This window comes from Osmerus mordax, chromosome 21 (assembly GCF_038355195.1).
Source record: "Osmerus mordax isolate fOsmMor3 chromosome 21, fOsmMor3.pri, whole genome shotgun sequence".
In the NCBI taxonomy this organism is placed as follows: Eukaryota; Metazoa; Chordata; class Actinopteri; order Osmeriformes; family Osmeridae; genus Osmerus; species Osmerus mordax.
In genome coordinates, this window is record NC_090070.1 from 1129750 (window position 1) to 1148300 (window position 18551).

Below are 18551 nucleotides of genomic sequence, written 5' to 3' on the forward strand. Positions count from 1 at the left end.
GACACAACATAAAAACAGTATCAGTTGCTAATTGGTATTTTTCTAGATGGTGGACCATAGGTACATTTTTGACTATTGTAATTTACTAATAATTATTAACTGTATGATGGATTTTGAAACAGTTGTAGGCCTATCGGCATCACCGTGGAGTACTGTTGTAAAATATGGTCAAAAATTCCTGTATTAAAAGTATATTTTTATAGTTTAAAAAACATATATTATTAATGTCTTCATTGACATGGCTAAAGGTCAACCAGATTTGTGAACATAACTCCTAGCTGTGTATTGCCGCTTCCCATGTTGTCTGTAGCTGGTGAGGTGTGGAAACACTTTGTTGCTTTTATGAATTTAGTCTGGTTGCTTTTTGTTCTATGTTGCTCTACCTGTATGCTACGTCTTGCTTGTCCTACGTTGCCCTGCGTTTGCTCATTGTTTAATGATTGTTTGTATTGTAACTGTTTTTAATAACCTGCCCAGGGACTGCGGTTGAAAATTAGCCGGCTGGCTAAAATCGTCACTTTTACTGAAACGTTGATTAATGTGCACTGTCCCTGTAAAAATAAACGAAATAAACTAAACCAATTAGACAGATTCCAGCAAGCCTTGATCATTTCAGGAAACAGGTCCCTGCTTTGGTTCCAGATACATGATTAAGATAGATAAATGAAAAGTACAACGTTTATTTAGTATAGTTATTTTCCTCTTTCCTCTTCCCACATATAAAAATTCCTAATACAAAAATGCAAATCTTCCAGAACCGTGACCAACTATATCACATTTACATTTACATTTAGTCATTTAGCAGACGCTCTTATCCAGAGCGACTTACAGCAAGTACAGGGACATTCCCCCTGAAGCAACGAGGGTGAAGTGCCTTGCCCAAGGACACAACGTCAATTGACACGGCCGGGAATCGAACTGGCAACCTTCAGATTACTATCCCAACTCCCTCAACGCTCAGCCATCTGATATCAAACTTTACATTATAACAACAATATTAAAGAGTTATTTATATGCAGGTGTTTTGTCATAATTTCCATTGTATGGGTTAAAAAATAGAAAATGACAGAAAACAGGAGAGCCTGAGCTGGTTGCCATAGGGATGGTCATCAAGCCGTTCGGAGGGAAGTGTGACTTCATCAGCTTATTCCAGACTCTGGGCCCCTGGAGGTCAGAGATCAGGGACAAACACAGTGTTACCAGGGAGACTGTTACTATGACAACATATTGACTCATCATGGCTGTGGTTTATTCTCACAGGTGATTGGTCCGATGGTGACGGGCTTGAGGGGTACGAGTTTGTCGACAGAGCGGACAGACCTTCCTAAACACATCTGTGGAGAGAGACCAGAGAGTCAGAGAGTCCATAGAGTCCATAGAGTCCATAGAGATTCATAAGGTCAAGAGAGTCAACTGTCAGATTGAATGCAGACAGTCAGAGAGACCATAAAATAATTATAGAAATTCAGAGAGGCCAGGATGGAGGGTTGGAGCACTCACAGGAGAGCAGGAGGAGTTCCTCTGGTCACACAGGTTGAGGCTGCAGTGCAGGTAGATGTCCCTGTAGTCCCCCTGGAAAAGGAACAGCAGTGCAGAGAAGCGAGCCTGGAGGGACAAGCCACTCTCCTCCACGGTCACCTGGTGACGGTCGGCCGGACACCTGGAGGCAGAGGTGGAAAGTAACAAAATACATTTACTCATGTTACTGTATTGAGTAGTTTTGTTGTGTATTTAGTATTTTTCAAGTAGTTTTTAAAATCGGTAATTTACTAAATGTACTTGATTATGTTTTGAGTGAAGCATTGTATTTCGCTACATTAGGCTACAAATCCCATCCGTTGAGTAAAAAATAAACGTTGACTAACGAAAAACGAAAGGAAGAAAAAAAATTGCTCCTGGAACCACTACAGTGACGAATGATCAGCATCTGGCGGTACGGACAGAAACCCTGAAAACAAACGGTTTTACGTAGCTCAAGTTTCTACAGCCTGCAGCTAACACAGCCTGGCAGCTACAGCGCTACACTCTGGGGTTGAACATGATGGAGGCTCATGAACATGCCCCCAGAGTGTAGCGCTGTAGCTGCCTGGCTGTGTTAGCTGTTGGCTGTAGCAATTTTACAAGTTAGACGTTTATTTGACGTGTTTTATCATAAGACATTAAGCGCCCAGCCTGCCATTAGAGGTTTTTGCTTTTTTTCTGAAATGTTCCTGACACTGAGATTTTAGTCAAACACAGAGTCAAACACTTGATTTGGCCTTGATGTGCTTATTAACTGTTGTTTATGTTTGTGAAGAAAAGAAGGATAGCTAATAATGTATGGTACTTTCACTTTCACTTGATTGTTTGAAACGGTGTTATGGGATGTTCTGTACTAAAATGGCACATTATACATTTATAAGGGTCTTACATGTCACATGTGACATGTTTTATGTTATTGCATTTGTATAGATTTGTATACATTTTATAGATTTATCTTTAATTAAAAAACAAAATAGTTTTGGATTTATGACCCCCTGTCCTATTTTCACTACATGGGAGAGATCCCCCTGCCCCGTTTTACTTTTTTTTATGTATCTAAGTAACTTTTACTTAAAGTACATTTTAAATTAACTTTAAGTAAGGTGGACCAAACTCTGGCACCGGTCGTACAGGGACCGTACAGCACCCGTACAGCCCCGTACTCCCGGAGCACCCGGAGCACCCCCCACATGAGCCCCCGAGGGACACGGTCGAACGCCTTTTCCAAATCCACAAAACATGTGTAGACTGGTTGGGCGAACTCCCATGCACCCTCCAGGACCCTGCCGAGGGTATAGAGCTGGTCCACAGTTCCACGGCCAGGACGAAAACCACATTGCTCCTCCTGAATCCGAGGTTCAACAATCCGACGGACCCTCCTCTCCAGAACCCCTGAATAGACTTTCCCAGGGAGGCTGAGGAGTGTGATCCCCCTAAAGTTGGAGCACACCCTCCGGTCCCCCTTTTTAAAGAGGGGAACCACTACCCCGGTCTGCCAGTCCAGATGCACTGTCCCCGATGTCCACGCGATGTTGCAGAGTCGTGTCAACCAAGACAGCCCTACAACATCCAGAGCCTTAAGGAACTCAGGGCGGAACTCATCCACCCCAGAGCTTTTCAACCCCCTCGGAGCTTTTTAACCACCTCGGCGACCTCAGCCCCAGAGATAGAAGGGCCCCCCCCGATGTCCCCAGCCTCCATGTCGGAAAGCGTGTTGGTGGAATTAAAGAGGTCTTCAAAGTATTCCTTCCACAGATCCAGGACGTCCCTCATCGAGGTCAGCAGCGCACCATCCCCACCATATACAGCGTTGACAGTGCACTGCTTCCCCCTCCTGAGTCGCCAGATGGTGGTCCAGAACCTTTTCGAAGCCGTTTAGAAGTCATTCTCCATGGCCTAGCCGAAACTTCTCCCACGCCCGGATTTTTGCCTCCGCGACCGCCAAAGTCGCATTCCGCTTGGCCTGCCGGTACACATCAGCTGCCTCTGGAGTCCTACCAGCCAATAAAGTCTGATAGGCCTCCTTCTTCAGCTTAACGGCATCCCTCACCTCCGGCGTCCACCACCGGGTCCGAGGGTTACCGCCGCGACATGCACCGACCGCCTTGCGTCCGCAGCTCCGGTCAGCCGCCTCAACAATGGAGGCCCGGAACATGGCCCATTCGGACTCAATGTCCCCCCCCCCCGAGACATGATCGAAGCTCTCCCTGAGGTGGGAGTTGAAGCTCCTTCTGACAGGGGGTTCTGCCAGCCGTTCCCAGCAGACCCTCACATTACGTTTGGGCCTGCCAGGCCTGACCGGCGTCCTCCCCCACCATCGTAGCCAACTCACCACCAGGCGGTGATCAGTTAACAGCTCCGCCCCTCTCCTTACCCGAGTGTCAAGACATTCGGCCTCAGATCCGACGACACGACTACAAAGTCTATCATCGAACTTAGACCTCGGGTGTCCTGGTGCCAAGTGCATATATGGACAACCTTATGCTTGAACATGGTGTTCGTTATGGACAAGCCGTGTCTAGCACAGAAGTCCAACAACAAAACACCGCTCGGGTTCAGATCGGGGGGGCCGTTCCTCCCAATCACGCCCCTCCAGGTCTCACTGTCATTGCCCACATCAGAATCAGAATCAGAATGGGATTTATTCGCCATGAAGGTTTGCACAGACAAGGAATTTGCTTTGGCAGGAAGGTGCATACAATAAACATATACCTAAAATTTAAATATGTGGACTATCTATACTAAGGGTACATAAACTAGCAGTACTACGTGGGATTAGAATATAATTAAATATACAATAAAATAAAATATAAGTTGCCGTAAATTACAATATAAAAATACAAAAATACAAATATTACAAAAAATACAAATGTACAAGATACCATTATTGTAATGCAGTGCAAAAAGCAATGTGTTTTAAGCAAGAAGTCATTAGAGTCAGTGTGGTCCCTTGGCCTTGTTGAAGAGGCCAACAGCGGAAGGGAAGAAACAGTTTTTGTGGCGTGAGGTATTGGTCCTGATGGACCGCAGCCTTCTGCCGGAGGGGAGTGACTGAAACAGGGAGTGTCCAGGGTGGGAGGAGTCGGCCACAATCTTCCTCGCTCGCCTCAAGGTCCCCGAGGTGTGCAGGTCCTCGAGGGTAGGCAGATTGCAGCCAATCACCTTCTCAGCAGTGCGGATGATACGCTGCAGTCTGCTCTTGTCCTTGGCAGTGGCAGCAGCGTACCAGACGGTGATGGAGGAGGTGAGGATGGACTCAATGATGGCTGAGTAGAAGTGCACCATCATTGTCTTTGGCAGGTTGAACTTCTTTAGCTGCCGAAGGAAGTACATCCTCTGTTGTGCTTTCTTGATGAGGGAGCTGATGTTCAGTTCCCACTTGAGGTCCTGGGAGAGGATAGTGCCCAGGAAGCGGAAGGACTCCACAGTGTTGACTGGGGAGTCACACAGGGTGATGGGGGTGAGTGGGGCTGTGTTCCTCCTGAAGTCCACAACCATCTCCACTGTCTTAAGAGCATTGAGCTCTAAGTTGTTCTGGCTGCACCAGGTCACCAGGTTGGCCGCTTCCCACCTATAATCAGACTCGTCTCCACCAGAGATGAGCCCAATAAGGGTGGTGTCGTCCGCAAACTTCAGGAGTTTGACGGACGGATGACTGGAGGTGCAACTGTTGGTGTACAGGGAGAAGAGCAGAGGAGAAAGGACGCAGCCCTGAGGTGATCCGGTGCTGATGGACCGGGAGTCAGAGACTTGTGTTCCCAGCTTAACGCATTGCTTCCTGTCAGACAGGAAGTCTGTGATCCACCTGCAGGTGGAATCAGGCACGTTCAGCTGGGAGAGCTTGTCCTGAAGCAGGGCGGGGATGATGGTATTGAAGGCAGAGCTGAAGTCCACAAACAGGATCCTGGCATAGCCAGGATCCGGCGCTCGAAAGACTTCATTACCACAGAGGTCAGGGCGACGGGTCTGTAGTCATTATGTCCTGTTGGCCTTGGCTTTTTGGGCACAGGGATGATGGTGAAGGACTTGAGACAGGCTGGCACATGGCATGTCTCAAGGGAGGTGTTAAAGATGTAGGTAAACACCGGAGACAGCTGGTCAGCGCAGTGCTTGAGGGTGGCTGGAGAGACAGAGTCCGGCCCAGCTGCTTTGCGGGGATTCTGCCTCTTGAAAAGTCTGTTAACTTCACCCTCCTGAATGGAGAGAGTCGTCACTGTAGAGGGGGGGAGGTGGGAGGCCTCCTGGGTGGGAAGGGGTAGTTCAGGACTGTCCAATTGTCTTTCAAATCTGCAGTAGAACTCATTCAGGTCGTTGGCCAGGCGGGAGTCGTTAATGGAGTGGGGGGCTCTGGGCTTGTAGTTGGTAATCTGCCTGAGCCCTCTCCAGACAGAAGCAGAGTCGTTTGCAGAGAATTGGTGTTTTAGTCTCTCTGAGTACAGTCGTTTAGCCTCCCTCACCGCCTTGCTAAACCTGTTCTTCGACTCCTTGAAACTGTCTTTGTCCCCACTCATGAGCATTGAAGTCCCCCAGGAGGACGAGGGCATCTCCGGGAGGAGCGCTTCCAGCACCCCCCCCAGAGACTCCAAAAAGGGTGGGTACTCTGATCTACCGTTTGGTGCGTAAGCACAAACAACAGTGAGGGCCCGTCCCCCAACTCGAAGTCGGAGGGAGGCTACCCTCTCTTCCACCGGGGCAAACCCCAATGTACAGGCGCCGAACCGAGGGGAAACAAGTATTCCCACCCCAGCTCGACGCCTCTCACCGAGGGCAACTCCAGAGTGGAAGAGAGTCCAGCCCCTCTCAAGCAGACTGGTTCCGGAGCCGATGCTATGCGTCGAGGCGAGGCCGACTATATCTAGCCGGAACCTCTCTACCTCGCGCACCAGCTCCGGCTCCTTTCCCGCCAGCGAGGTGACGTTCCACGTCCCTAGAGCTAGCTTCTGCAGCCGAGGATCGGACCGCCAAGGCCCCTGCCTTGGCAGAAAATTCTGTGAATAAAAGACAATGAATCTAAACTATTCTAATCTAAACAAGAAAGTCAGAACACAGAACTCTCACACTGCACCTGACCCTCATGACCCCTCCTGCGGATGGTGAGCCCACTGGAAGGGGGTCCCACGTTGTCTCTTCGGGCTGTGCCCGGCCGGGCCCCATGGGAAAAGGCCCGGCCACCAGGCGCTCGCCATCGAGCCCCACCCCCGGGTCTGGCTCCAGGGGGGGGCCCTCATTTACCCTCACTTATTCCCGGTGAGGGTTGGACTCCGCCAGGGCTGCCCTTTGTCACCGATTCTGTTCATAACTTATATGGACAGCCAGGGCGTTGAGGGGTTCCGGTTTGGTGACCTCAGGATCGGGTCGCTGCTTTTTGCGGATGATGTGGTCCTGATGGCTTCATCGGGCCGTGACCTTCAGCTCTCAAAGGAGCGGTTCGCAACCGAATGCGAAGCGGCTGGGAATCAGCACCTCCAAATCTGAGGCCATGGTTATCGACCGGAAAAGGGTGGAGTGCAATCTCCGGGTCGGGGAGGAGATCTTGACCCAAGGGGAGGAGTTCAAGTATCTCGGGGTCTTGTTCACGAGTGAGGGAAGAATGGAGCACGAGATCGACAGGCGGATCGGTGTGGCGTCCGCAGTGATGCGGGATCTGCATCGGTGCGTCGTGGTGAAGAAGGAGCTGAGTCGAGAGGCGAAGGTCTCTATTTACCAGTCGATTTACGTTCCTACCCTCACCTATGGTCACGAACTGTGGGTAGTGACCGAAAGAACGAGATCGCGAATACAAGTGGCCGAAATGAGTTTTCTCCGCAGGGTGTCCAGGCTCTCCCTTAGAGATAGGGTGAGAAGCTCGGTCATCCAGGAGGGGCTCAGAGTAGAACCGCTGCTCCTCCATGTCGAGAGGGGCCAGTTGAAGTGGCTCGGGCATCTGATAAGGATGCCTCCTGGACGCCTCCCTGGTGAGGTGTTCTGGGCACGTCCCACTGGGAAGAGGCCCCGGGGAAGACCCAGGACACGCTGGAGGGACTATGTCTCTCGGCTGGCCTGGGAACGCCTCGGGGTCCCCCAGGAAGAGCTGGTGGAAGTGGCCGGGGAGAGGAAAGTCTGGGCCTCCCTGCTTAGGTTGCTGCCCCCGCGACCCGACCCCCGGAAAAGCGGCAGATGATGGATGGATGAACATTTTAAAGGAACTACTTATTACTTTTACTTGAGTCATTTTTCACATAGGTAATTTCACTTGTACTTGAGTAATATTTCATCATAGTATTGGTACTTTTACTTGAGTACAATATTTTTGTACTTTTTCCACCTCTGCCTGGAGGTATGATGAGGATTAGACTCACATACACACACACATGCAAACACATTTAAATATCCAGGCTCACATACTTGTGCTGGATGAGGAAGTATTTCAGGAGGTCATAGGGATCAGAGGAGTGGGTGGCGTAGCAGTCCTCCAGAACGACCACAAAGGCCTCAGCGTCCGTCTCTTCAACAGACACGCCCACATGCAGGATGGAGCCCAGGGGAAGAGTGACCGGGCCTACTGGGTAAGGAGCTGTGTAGTTGGCATCACGGAACAGAGACATGGAGGCCCTGGCCTTGGCACCCTCATCTTTCACTGCACCTTCAACACTGACAAGATATAGAACACATAGATGCACTTCCTCTATGAAAGAAAATTCTGTGAATAAAAGACAATGAATCTAAACTATTCTAATCTAAACAAGAAAGTCAGAACACAGAACTTTAAGTGGAAACTAAGCTAACTATTTGATTTTATGAGGGTCCACCTACTCCAGGTATGGTTTGATGGCCACATCCAGGCTGGCGTCTGTCTCCAGAGGATAGCAGCAGAAGAAAGGGATCTTAAAGGTTTGAAGAGCGGTCTCACTGACCGAGTAGACAAACAAACTGTTGGAGTAGAAGGCATGGCTGCCGTTGGTCTGGAGAGAGATGCAAGGAAACAATGGGTGTTCACAGACCGGTAGGCAGGCAGGAATACAGAAAGACAAAGATGAAAAAGAAAAAAGACAGACAGGTAGAGTAAACGTATCCTCACCGTCAGAACGTTTCCACAGCTGCCCTCCCAGCGTTCCATCTGGAACCACAGTGTTCCGTTAATCTCCTGGGAGGTGCAGCGGGGATCAGCCAGATGAGCAGAGGAGGAGTCCAGACGTTCTGCCAACAGTTGAGACTTGAGAAGACCCACCTCCAGGTAGCTGCTTCCACACAAAAGTATCGGGGTAACTAGAATTGAGAAGAAATGATAGAGAGAGTGAGTTAAAAGGAAATGGACAAGAATGTAGACGGGGGAACAAACAAATGATTGACGTGCAAAATACCAGAAGCAGCTGTGGTTGTGGGAACAGCTGTTGTCATTGGAGTAACTGTAGTGGTCGTGGGAGCAGCTGTTGTTATGGTAGGCACAGGTGTAGTGGTTGTGGCGGGAGCAGTTGTGATCATGGGAGCAGCTGTTGTGGTCGTGGGAGCAGCTGTTGTTGTGGTGGGAGAAGCTGTAGTGGTCGTGGGAGAAGCTGTTGTGGTCATGGGAGCGACTGTAGTGGTCGTGGGAGCAGCTGTTGTTGTGGTGGGCGCATCTGAAGTGATCGTGGGAGCAACTGTTGTTGTTGTGGGAGCAGCTGTAGTGGTTGTGGGAGAAGCTGTTGTGGTCATGGGAGCAACTGTAGTGGTCGTGGGAGCAGCTGTTGTGGTTGTGGGAGCAGCTGTTGTTGTTGTGGGAGCAGCTGAAGTGGTCGTGGGAGCAACTGTTGTGGTTGTGGGAGCAGCTGTGGTGGTTATGGGAATAGCTGTTGTTGTTGTGGTGGGAGCAGCTGTAGTGGTCGTGGGAGCAGCTGTTGTTGTGGGAGCAGGTGTAGTGGTCGTGGGAGAAACTGTTGTGGTCGTGGGAGAAACTGTTGTGGTCGTGGGAGCAACTGTAGTGGTCGTGGGAGCAGCTGTTGTGGTGGCAGCAGCTGTAGTGGTTTTGGGAGCAGCTGTGGTTGTTTTGGGAGCAGCTGAAATGGTCGTGGGAGCAACTGTTGTGGTTGTGGGATCAGCTGTTGTGGTTGTGGGAGCAGCTGTGGTTGTTGTGGGAGCGGCTGTTGTGGTCGTGGGAGCAGCTGTTGTGGTTGTGGGAATAGCTGTTGTTGTGGTGGCTGCAGCTGTAGTGGTCGTGGGAGCAGCTGTGGTTGTGGTGGGAGCAGCTGTAGTGGTAGTGGGAGCAGCTGTTGTTGTGGTGGGAGCAGTTGTAGTGGTCGTGGGAGCAACTGTTGTTGTGGTGGGAGCAGCTGTTGTGGTCGTGGGAGCAACTGTTTTGCTTGTGGGAGCAGCTGTGGTTGTGGTGGGCGTAGCTGTAGTGGTTGTTGTGGCAGCAGCTGTGGTAGTAGTGGGAGCAGCTGTTGTTTTGGTGGGAGCAGCTGTAGTGGTTGTGGGAGCAGCTGTTGTTATGGTGGGAGCAGTTGCTGTGGTCGTGGGAGCAACTGTTGTGGTTGTGGGAGCAACTGTGGTTGTTGTGGGAGCAGCTGTAGTGGTCGTGGGAGCAGCTGTTGTTTTGATGGGAGCAGCTGTAGTGGTCATGGGAGCGGCTGTTGTGGTCGTGGGAGCAGCTGTTGTTGTGGTGGGCGCAGCTGAAGTGGTTGTGGGATCAGCTGTAGTTGTTGTGGGAGCAGCTGAAGTGGTCGTGGGAGAAGCTGTTGTGGTCATGGGAGCAACTGTAGTGGTTGTGGGAGCAGCTGTTGTTGTGGTGGGCGCAGCTGAAGTGGTTGTGGGAGCAACTGTTGTGGTTGTGGGAGCAGCTGTTGTTGTCGTGGGAGCAGCTGAAGTGGTCGTGGGAGCAACTGTTGTGGTTGTGGGAGCAGCTGTGGTGGTTATGGGAATAGCTGTAGTGGTTGTTGTGGCAGCAGCTGTGGTAGTAGTGGGAGCAGCTGTTGTTTTGGTGGGAGCAGCTGTAGTGGTCGTGGGAGCAGCTGTTGTGGTGGCAGCAGCTGTAGTGGTTTTGGGAGCAGCTGTGGTTGTTTTGGGAGCAGCTGAAATGGTCGTGGGAGCAACTGTTGTGGTTGTGGGATCAGCTGTTGTGGTTGTGGGAGCAGCTGTGGTTGTTGTGGGAGCGGCTGTTGTGGTCGTGGGAGCAGTTGTTGTGGTTGTGGGAATAGCTGTTGTTGTGGTGGCTGCAGCTGTAGTGGTCGTGGGAGCAGCTGTGGTTGTGGTGGGAGCAGCTGTAGTGGTCGTGGGAGCAGCTGTTGTTGTGGTGGGAGCAGTTGTAGTGGTCGTGGGAGCAACTGTTGTTGTGGTGGGAGCAGCTGTTGTGGTCGTGGGAGCAACTGTTTTGCTTGTGGGAGCAGCTGTGGTTGTGGTGGGCGTAGCTGTAGTGGTTGTTGTGGCAGCAGCTGTGGTAGTAGTGGGAGCAGCTGTTGTTTTGGTGGGAGCAGTTGCTGTGGTCGTGGGAGCAACTGTTGTGGTTGTGGGAGCAACTGTGGTTGTTGTGGGAGCAGCTGTAGTGGTCGTGGGAGCAGCTGTTTTTTTGATGGGAGCAGCTGTAGTGGTCATGGGAGCGGCTGTTGTGGTCGTGGGAGCAGCTGTTGTTGTGGTGGGCGCAGCTGAAGTGGTTGTGGGATCAGCTGTAGTTGTTGTGGGTGCAGCTGAAGTGGTCGTGGGAGAAGCTGTTGTGGTCATGGGAGCAACTGTAGTGGTTGTGGGAGCAGCTGTTGTTGTGGTGGGCGCAACTGTAGTGGTTGTGGGAGCAGCTGTTGTTGTGGTGGGCGCAGCTGAAGTGGTTGTGGGAGCAACTGTTGTGGTTGTGGGAGCAGCTGTTGTTGTCGTGGGAGCAGCTGAAGTGGTCGTGGGAGCAACTGTTGTGGTTGTGGGAGCAGCTGTGGTGGTTATGGGAATAGCTGTTGTTGTTGTGGTGAGAGCAACTGAAGTGGTTGTGGGAGCAGCTGTTGTTGTCGTGGGAGCAACTGTTGTGGTTGTGGGAGCAGCTGTTGTGGTTTTGGGAACATCGTTGGTGGTTGTGGTAATAGCTGTTGTTGTGGTGGCAGCAGCTGTGGTTGTGGTGGGCGTAGCTGTATTGGTCGTGGGAGCAACTGTTGTGGTTGTGGGATCAGCTGTGGTTGTTGTGGGAGCAGCTGAAGTGGTCGTGGGAGCAGCTGATGTTGTGGTGGGAGCAGCTGTAGTGGTGGTGGGAGCAGCTGTTGTTGTGATGGGAGCAGCTGTAGTGGTCGTGGGAGCAGCTGTTGTTGTGATCGGAGCAGCTGTAGTGGTCGTGGGAGCAGCTGTTGTCGTGATGGGAGCAGCTGAAGTGGTCATGGGAGCAGCTGTTGTTGTGATGGGAGCAGCTGTAGTGGTTGTGGGAGCAGCTGTTGTGGTCGTGGAAGCAGCTGTTGTGGTTTTGGGAACAGCTGTAGTGATTGTGGGAATAGTTGTTGTTGTGGTGGCAGCAGCTGTGGTTGTGGTGGGCGCAGCTGTGGTTGTGGTGGGCGTAGCCGCAGTGGTCGTGGGAGCAACTGTTGTGGTTGTGGTAACAGCTGTGGTTGTGGTGGGCGTAGCTGTAGTGGTCGTGGGAGCAACTTTTCTGGTTGTGGGATCAGCTGTAGTGGTCGCGGGAGCAGCTGTTGTGGTTTTGGGAGCAGCTGTTGTGGTTGTGGGAGCATCTGTTGTGGTTGTGGGAGCAGCTGTGGTGGTTGTGGGAGCAGCTGTTGTTGTGGTGGGAGCAGCGTTAGTGATCGTGGGAGCAACTGCCGATGTTGTGGGTGCAGCTGTGGTTGTGGTGGGCGCAGCTTTATTGGTCGTGTGAGCAACTGTTGTGGTTGTGGGATCAGCTGTGGTTGTTGTGGGAGCAACTGTTGTTGTGATCGGAGCATCTGTAGTGGTCGTGGGAGCAGCTATTGTGGTCGTGGAAGCAATTGTTGTGGTTGTTGTTGCATCAGCTGTGGTTGTGGTGGGCATAGCTGTAGTGGTCGTGGGAGCAATTGTTGTGGTTTTGGGATCAGCTGTGGTTGTTGTTGGAGCAGCTGTAGTGGTTGTGGGAGCAGCTGTTGTGGTGGGAGCAGCTGTAGTGGTTGTGGGAGCAGCTGTTGTGGTCGTGGGAGCAGCTGTTGTTGTGGTGGGAGCAGCTGTAGTGGTCGTGGAAGCAACTGCTGTGGTTGTGGGAGCAGCTGTGGTGGTTGCGGGAGCAGCTATTGTGGTCGTGGAAGCAATTGTTGTGGTTGTGGGAGCAGCTGTTGTGGTTGTGGGAATAGCTGTTGTTGTGGAGGCAACAGCTGTGGTTGTTGTGGGAGCAGCTGTTGTTTTGGTGGGAGCAGCTGTGGTTGTGGTGGGCGCAGCTGTGGTTGTGGTGGGCGTAGCTGTAGTGGTCGTGGGAGCAACTGTTGTGGTTGTGGGAGCAGCTGTTGTTGTCGTGGGAGCAGCTGAAGTGGTCGTGGGAGCAACTGTTGTGGTTGTGGGAGCAGCTGTGGTTGTTTTGGGAGCGGCTGTTGTGGTCGTGGGAGCAGCTGTTGTGGTTGTGGGAATAGCTGTTGTTGTGGTGGCTGCAGCTGTAAAGGTCGTGGGAGCAGCTGTGGTTGTGGTGGGAGCAGCTGTAGTGGTCGTGGGAGCAACTGTTGTTGTGGTGGGAGCAGCTGTTGTGGTCGTGGGAGCAACTGTTTTGCTTGTGGGAGCAGCTGTGGTTGTGGTGGGCGTAGCTGTAGTGGTTGTTGTTGCAGCAGCTGTGATAGTAGTGGGAGCAGCTGTTGTTTTGGTGGGAGCAGTTGTTGTGTTCATGGGAGCAACTGTTGTTATGGTGGGAGCAGTTGTTGTGGTCGTGGGAGCAACTGTTGTGGTTGTGGGAGCAATTGTGGTTGTTGTGGGAGCAGCTGTTGTTATGGTGGGAGCAGCTGAAATGGTCGTGGGAGCTGCTGTTGTGGTTGTGAGATCAGCTGTGGTTGTTGTTGGAGCAGCTGTAGTGGTTGTGGGAGCTGCTGTTGTTGTGGTGGGAGCAGCTGTTGTTGTGGTGGGCGTAGTTGTAGTGGTCTGGGGAGCAACTGTTGTGGTTGTGGGATCAGCTGTGGTTGTTGTGGGAGCAGCTGAAGTGGTCGTAGGAGCAGCTATTGTAGTTGTGGGAGCAGCTGTAGTGGTCGTGGGAGCAGCTGTTTTTTTGATGGGAGCAGCTGTAGTGGTCGTGTGAGCAGCTGTTTTTTTGATGGGAGCAGCAGTAGTGGTCATGGGAGCGGCTGTTGTGGTCGTGGGAGCAGCTGTAGTGGTCGTGGGAGCATTTGTAGAGGTCGTGGGAGCAGCTGTAGTGGTCGTGGGAGCAGCTGTTGTTGTGGTGGGCGCAGCTGAAGTGGTTGTGGGATCAGCTGTAGTTGTTGTGGGAGCAGCTGAAGTGGTCGTGGGAGAAGCTGTTGTGGTCATGGGAGCAACTGTAGTGGTTGTGGGAGCAGCTGTTGTTGTGGTGGGCGCAGCTGAAGTGGTTGTGGGAGCAGCTGTTGTTGTCGTGGGAGCAGCTGTTGTGGTCGTGGGAGCAACTGTTGTGGTTGTGGGAGCAGCTGTGGTGGTTAAGGGAATAGCTGTTGTTGTGGTGGTGAGAGCAACTGTAGTGGTTGTGGGAGCAGCTGTTGTCGTGGGAGCAACTGTTGTGGTTGTGGGAGCAGCTGTTGTGGTTTTGGGAACATCGTTGGTGGTTGTGGTAATAGCTGTTGTTGTGGTGGCAGCAGCTGTGGTTGTGGTGGGCGTAGCTGTATTGGTCGTGGGAGCAACTGTTGTGGTTGTGGGATCAGCTGTGGTTGTTGTGGGAGCAGCTGAAGTGGTCGTGGGAGCAGCTGTTGTTGTGGTGGGAGCAGCTGTAGTGGTCGTGGGAGCAGCTGTTGTTGTGATGGGAGCAGCTGTAGTGGTCGTGGGAGCAGCTGTTGTTGTGATCGGAGCAGCTGTAGTGGTCGTGGGAGCAGCTGTTGTCGTGATGGGAGCAGCTGAAGTGGTCATGGGAGCGGCTGTTGTTGTGATGGGAGCACCTGTAGTGGTTGTGGGAGCAGCTGTTGTGGTCGTGGAAGCAGCTGTTGTGGTTTTGGGAACAGCTGTAGTGATTGTGGGAATAGTTGTTGTTGTGGTGGCAGCAGCTGTGGTTGTGGTGGGCGCAGCTGTGGTTGTGGTGGGCGCAGCTGTAGTGGTCGTGGGAGCAACTGTTGTGGTTGTGGGAGCAGCTGTGGTTGTGGTGGGCGTAGCTGTAGTGGTCGTGGGAGCAACTTTTCTGGTTGTGGGATCAGCTGTAGTGGTCGCAGGAGCAGCTGTTGTGGTTTTGGGAGCAGCTGTTGTGGTTGTGGGAACATCAGTTGTGGTTGTGGGAGCAGCTGTGGTGGTTGTGGGAGCAGCTGTTGTTGTGGTGGGAGCAGCTGTAGTGATCGTGGGAGCAACTACCGATGTTGTGGGTGCAGCTGTGGTTGTGGTGGGCGCAGCTTTATTGGTCGTGTGAGCAACTGTTGTGGTTGTGGGATCAGCTGTGGTTGTTGTGGGAACAGCTGAAGTGGTCGTGGGAGCAGCTGTTGTTGTGATGGGAGCAGTTGTAGTGGTCGTGGGAAAAACTGTTGTTGTGATCGGAGCATCTGTAGTGGTCGTGGGAGCAGCTATTGTGGTCGTGGAAGCAATTGTTGTGGTTGTTGTTGTATCAGCTGTGGTTGTGGTGGGCATAGCTGTAGTGGTCGTGGGAGCAATTGTTGTGGTTTTGGGATCAGCTGTGGTTGTTGTTGGAGCAGCTGTAGTGGTTGTGGGAGCAGCTGTGGTTGTTTTGGGCGTAGCTGTCGTGGTGGTGGGGGCAGCCGTTGTTGTGGTGGCAGCAGCTGTAGTGGTCGTGGGAGCAGCTGTTGTGGGAGCAGCTGTAGTGGTCGTGGGAGCAGCTGTTGTTGTGATCGCAGCAGCTGTAGTGGTCGTGGGAGCAGCTGTAGTGGTAGTGGAAGAAACTGTTGTGGTCGTGGGAGCAACTGTAGTGGTCATGGGAGCAGCTGTTGCTGTGGTGGGAGCAGCTGTTGTGGTCGTGGGAGCAACTGTTTTGGTTGTGGGAGCAGCTGTGGTTGTGGTGGGCGTAGCTGTAGTGGTTGTTGTGGCAGCAGCTGTGGTAGTGGTGGGAGCAGCTGTTGTTTTGGTGGGAGCAGCTGTAGTGGTTGTGGGAGCAGCTTTTGTCGTGGTGGGAGCAGCTGTAGTGGTTGTGGGAGCAGCTGTTGTGGTCGTTGAAGCAGCTGTTGTGGTTGTGGGAGCAGCTGTGGTTGTTTTGGGCGTAGCTGTCGTGGTGGTGGGGGCAGCTGTAGTGGTTGTGGGAGCAGCTGTTGTGGTCGTGGAAGCAGCTGTTGTGGTTGTGGGAGCAGCTGTTGTTGTGGTGGGAGCAGCTGTAGTGGTCGTGGGAGCAGCTGTTGTCGTGATGGGAGCAGCTGTAGTGGTCGTGGGAGCAGCTGTTGTTGTGATCGCAGCAGCTGTAGTGGTCGTGGGAGCAGCTGTAGCAGCTGTAGTGGTTCTGGGAATAGCTGTTGTTGTCGTGGGAGCAACTGTTGTGGTTGTGGGAGCAGCTGTTGTGGTTTTGGGAACATCGTTGGTGGTTGTGGTAATAGCTGTTGTTGTGGTGGCAGCAGCTGTGGTTGTTGTGGGAGCAGCTGTTGTTGTGGTGGGAGTAGTTGTGGTTGTGTTGGGCGCAGCTGTGGTTGTGGTGGGCGTAGCTGTAGTGGTCGTGGGAGCAACTGTTGTGGTTGTGGGAGCAGCTGTTGTTGTCGTGGGAGCAGCTGAAGTGGTCGTGGGAGCAACTGTTGTGGTAGTGGCTGCAGCTGGGGTGATTATGGGAATAGCTGTTGTTGTGGTGAGAGCAGCTGTAGTGGTTGTGGGAGCAGCTGTAGTTGTGGCGTGAGCAGTTGTGGTCATGGGAGCAGCTGTAGTGGTCGTGGGAGCAGCTGTTGTTGTGGGAGCAGCTGTAGTGGTAGTGGGAGAAACTGTTGTGGTCGTGGGAGCAACTGTAGTGGTCATGGGAGCAGCTGTTGTTGTGGTGGGAGCAGCTGTTGTGGTCGTGGGAACAACTGTTTTGGTTGTGGGAGCAGCTGTGGTTGTGGTGGGCGTAGGTGTAGTGGTTGTTGTGGCAGCAGCTGTGGTAGTGGTGGGAGCAGCTGTTGTTTTGGTGGGAGCAGCTGTAGTGGTTGTGGGAGCAGCTTTTGTCGTGGTGGGTGCAGCTTTAGTGGTTGTGGGAGCAGCTGCTGTGGTCGTGGGAGCAACTGTTGTGGTTGTGGGAGCAGCTGTTGTTGTCGTGGGAGCAGCTGAAGTGGTCGTGGGAGCAACTGTTGTGGTTGTGGGAGCAGCTTTGGTGGTTGTGGGAGCAGCTGTTGTTGTTGTGGGAGCAGCTGTGGTTGTGGTGGGCGCAGCTGTGGTTGTGGTGGGCGTAGCTGTGGTTGTGGTGGGCGTAGCTGTAGTGGTCATGGGAGCAACTGTTGTGGTTGTGGGAGCAGCTGTTGTGGTTTTGGGAGCAGCTGTTGTGGTTGTGGGAACATCAGTTGTGGTTGTGGGAGCAGCTGTGGTGGTTGTGGGAGCAGCTGTTGTTGTGGTGGGAGCAGCTGTAGTGATCGTGGGAGCAACTACCGATGTTGTGGGTGCAGCTGTGGTTGTGGTGGGCGCAGCTTTATTGGTCGTGTGAGCAACTGTTGTGGTTGTGGGATCAGCTGTGGTTGTTGTGGGAACAGCTGAAGTGGTCGTGGGAGCAGCTGTTGTTGTGATGGGAGCAGTTGTAGTGGTCGTGGGAAAAACTGTTGTTGTGATCGGAGCATCTGTAGTGGTCGTGGGAGCAGCTATTGTGGTCGTGGAAGCAATTGTTGTGGTTGTTGTTGCATCAGCTGTGGTTGTGGTGGGCATAGCTGTAGTGGTTGTGGGAGCAATTGTTGTGGTTTTGGGATCAGCTGTGGTTGTTGTTGGAGCAGCTGTAGTGGTTGTGGGAGCAGCTGTGGTTGTTTTAGGCGTAGCTGTCGTGGTGGTGGGGGCAGCCGTTGTTGTGGTGGCAGCAGCTGTAGTGGTCGTGGGAGCAGCTGTTGTGGTTGTGGGAGCAGCTGTAGTGGTCGTGGGAGCAGCTGTTGTTGTGATCGCAGCAGCTGTAGTGGTCGTGGGAGCAGCTGTAGTGGTAGTGGGAGAAACTGTTGTGGTCGTGGGAGCAACTGTAGTGGTCATGGGAGCAGCTGTTGCTGTGGTGGGAGCAGCTGTTGTGGTCGTGGGAGCAACTGTTTTGGTTGTGGGAGCAGCTGTGGTTGTGGTGGGCGTAGCTGTAGTGGTTGTTGTGGCAGCAGCTGTGGTAGTGGTGGGAGCAGCTGTTGTTTTGGTGGGAGCAGCTGTAGTGGTTGTGGGAGCAGCTTTTGTCGTGGTGGGAGCAGCTGTAGTGGTTGTGGGAGCAGCTGTTGTGGTCGTTGAAGCAGCTGTTGTGGTTGTGGGAGCAGCTGTGGTTGTTTTGGGCGTAGCTGTCGTGGTGGTGGGGGCAGCTGTAGTGGTTGTGGAAGCAGCTGTTGTGGTCGTGGAAGCAGCTGTTGTGGTTGTGGGAGCAGCTGTTGTGGTTGTGGGAGCAGCTGTGGTTGTTTTGGGAGCGGCTGTTGTGGTCGTGGGAGCAGCTGTTGTGGTTGTGGGAATAGCTGTTGTTGTGGTGGCTGCAGCTGTAGTGGTCGTGGGAGCAGCTGTGGTTGTGGTGGGAGCAGCTGTAGTGGTCGTGGGAGCAACTGTTGTTGTGGTGGGAGCAGCTGTTGTGGTCGTGGGAGCAACTGTTTTGCTTGTGGGAGCAGCTGTGGTTGTGGTGGGCGTAGCTGTAGTGGTTGTTGTTGCAGCAGCTGTGATAGTAGTGGGAGCAGCTGTTGTTTTGGTGGGAGCAGTTGTTGTGTTCATGGGAGCAACTGTTGTAATGGTGGGAGCAGTTGTTGTGGTCGTGGGAGCAACTGTTGTGGTTGTGGGAGCAACTGTGGTTGTTGTGGGAGCAGCTGTTGTTATGGTGGGAGCAGCTGAAATGGTCGTGGGAGCTGCTGTTGTGGTTGTGAGATCAGCTGTGGTTGTTGTTGGAGCAGCTG

The 18551-nt window shown here is 52.8% G+C and overlaps 1 protein-coding gene across 1 annotated transcript; it reads right to left on the reverse strand.

The window, feature by feature from the left end:
- Positions 1–1144: 1144 nt before the first annotated feature.
- LOC136965586 (uromodulin-like) lies at positions 1145–15089 on the reverse strand. The gene is made up of 9 exons (XM_067259770.1): positions 15070–15089; positions 14502–14648; positions 8862–9179; positions 8579–8741; positions 8314–8462; positions 7906–8151; positions 1501–1660; positions 1259–1334; positions 1145–1164 (listed from the first exon to the last, which is right to left on the reverse strand). The coding sequence occupies exons 1-9, from the start codon at positions 15087–15089 to the stop codon at positions 1145–1147; spliced, it is 1299 nt and encodes a 432-aa protein (XP_067115871.1).
- Between the last annotated feature and the right edge of the window lie 3462 nt (positions 15090–18551).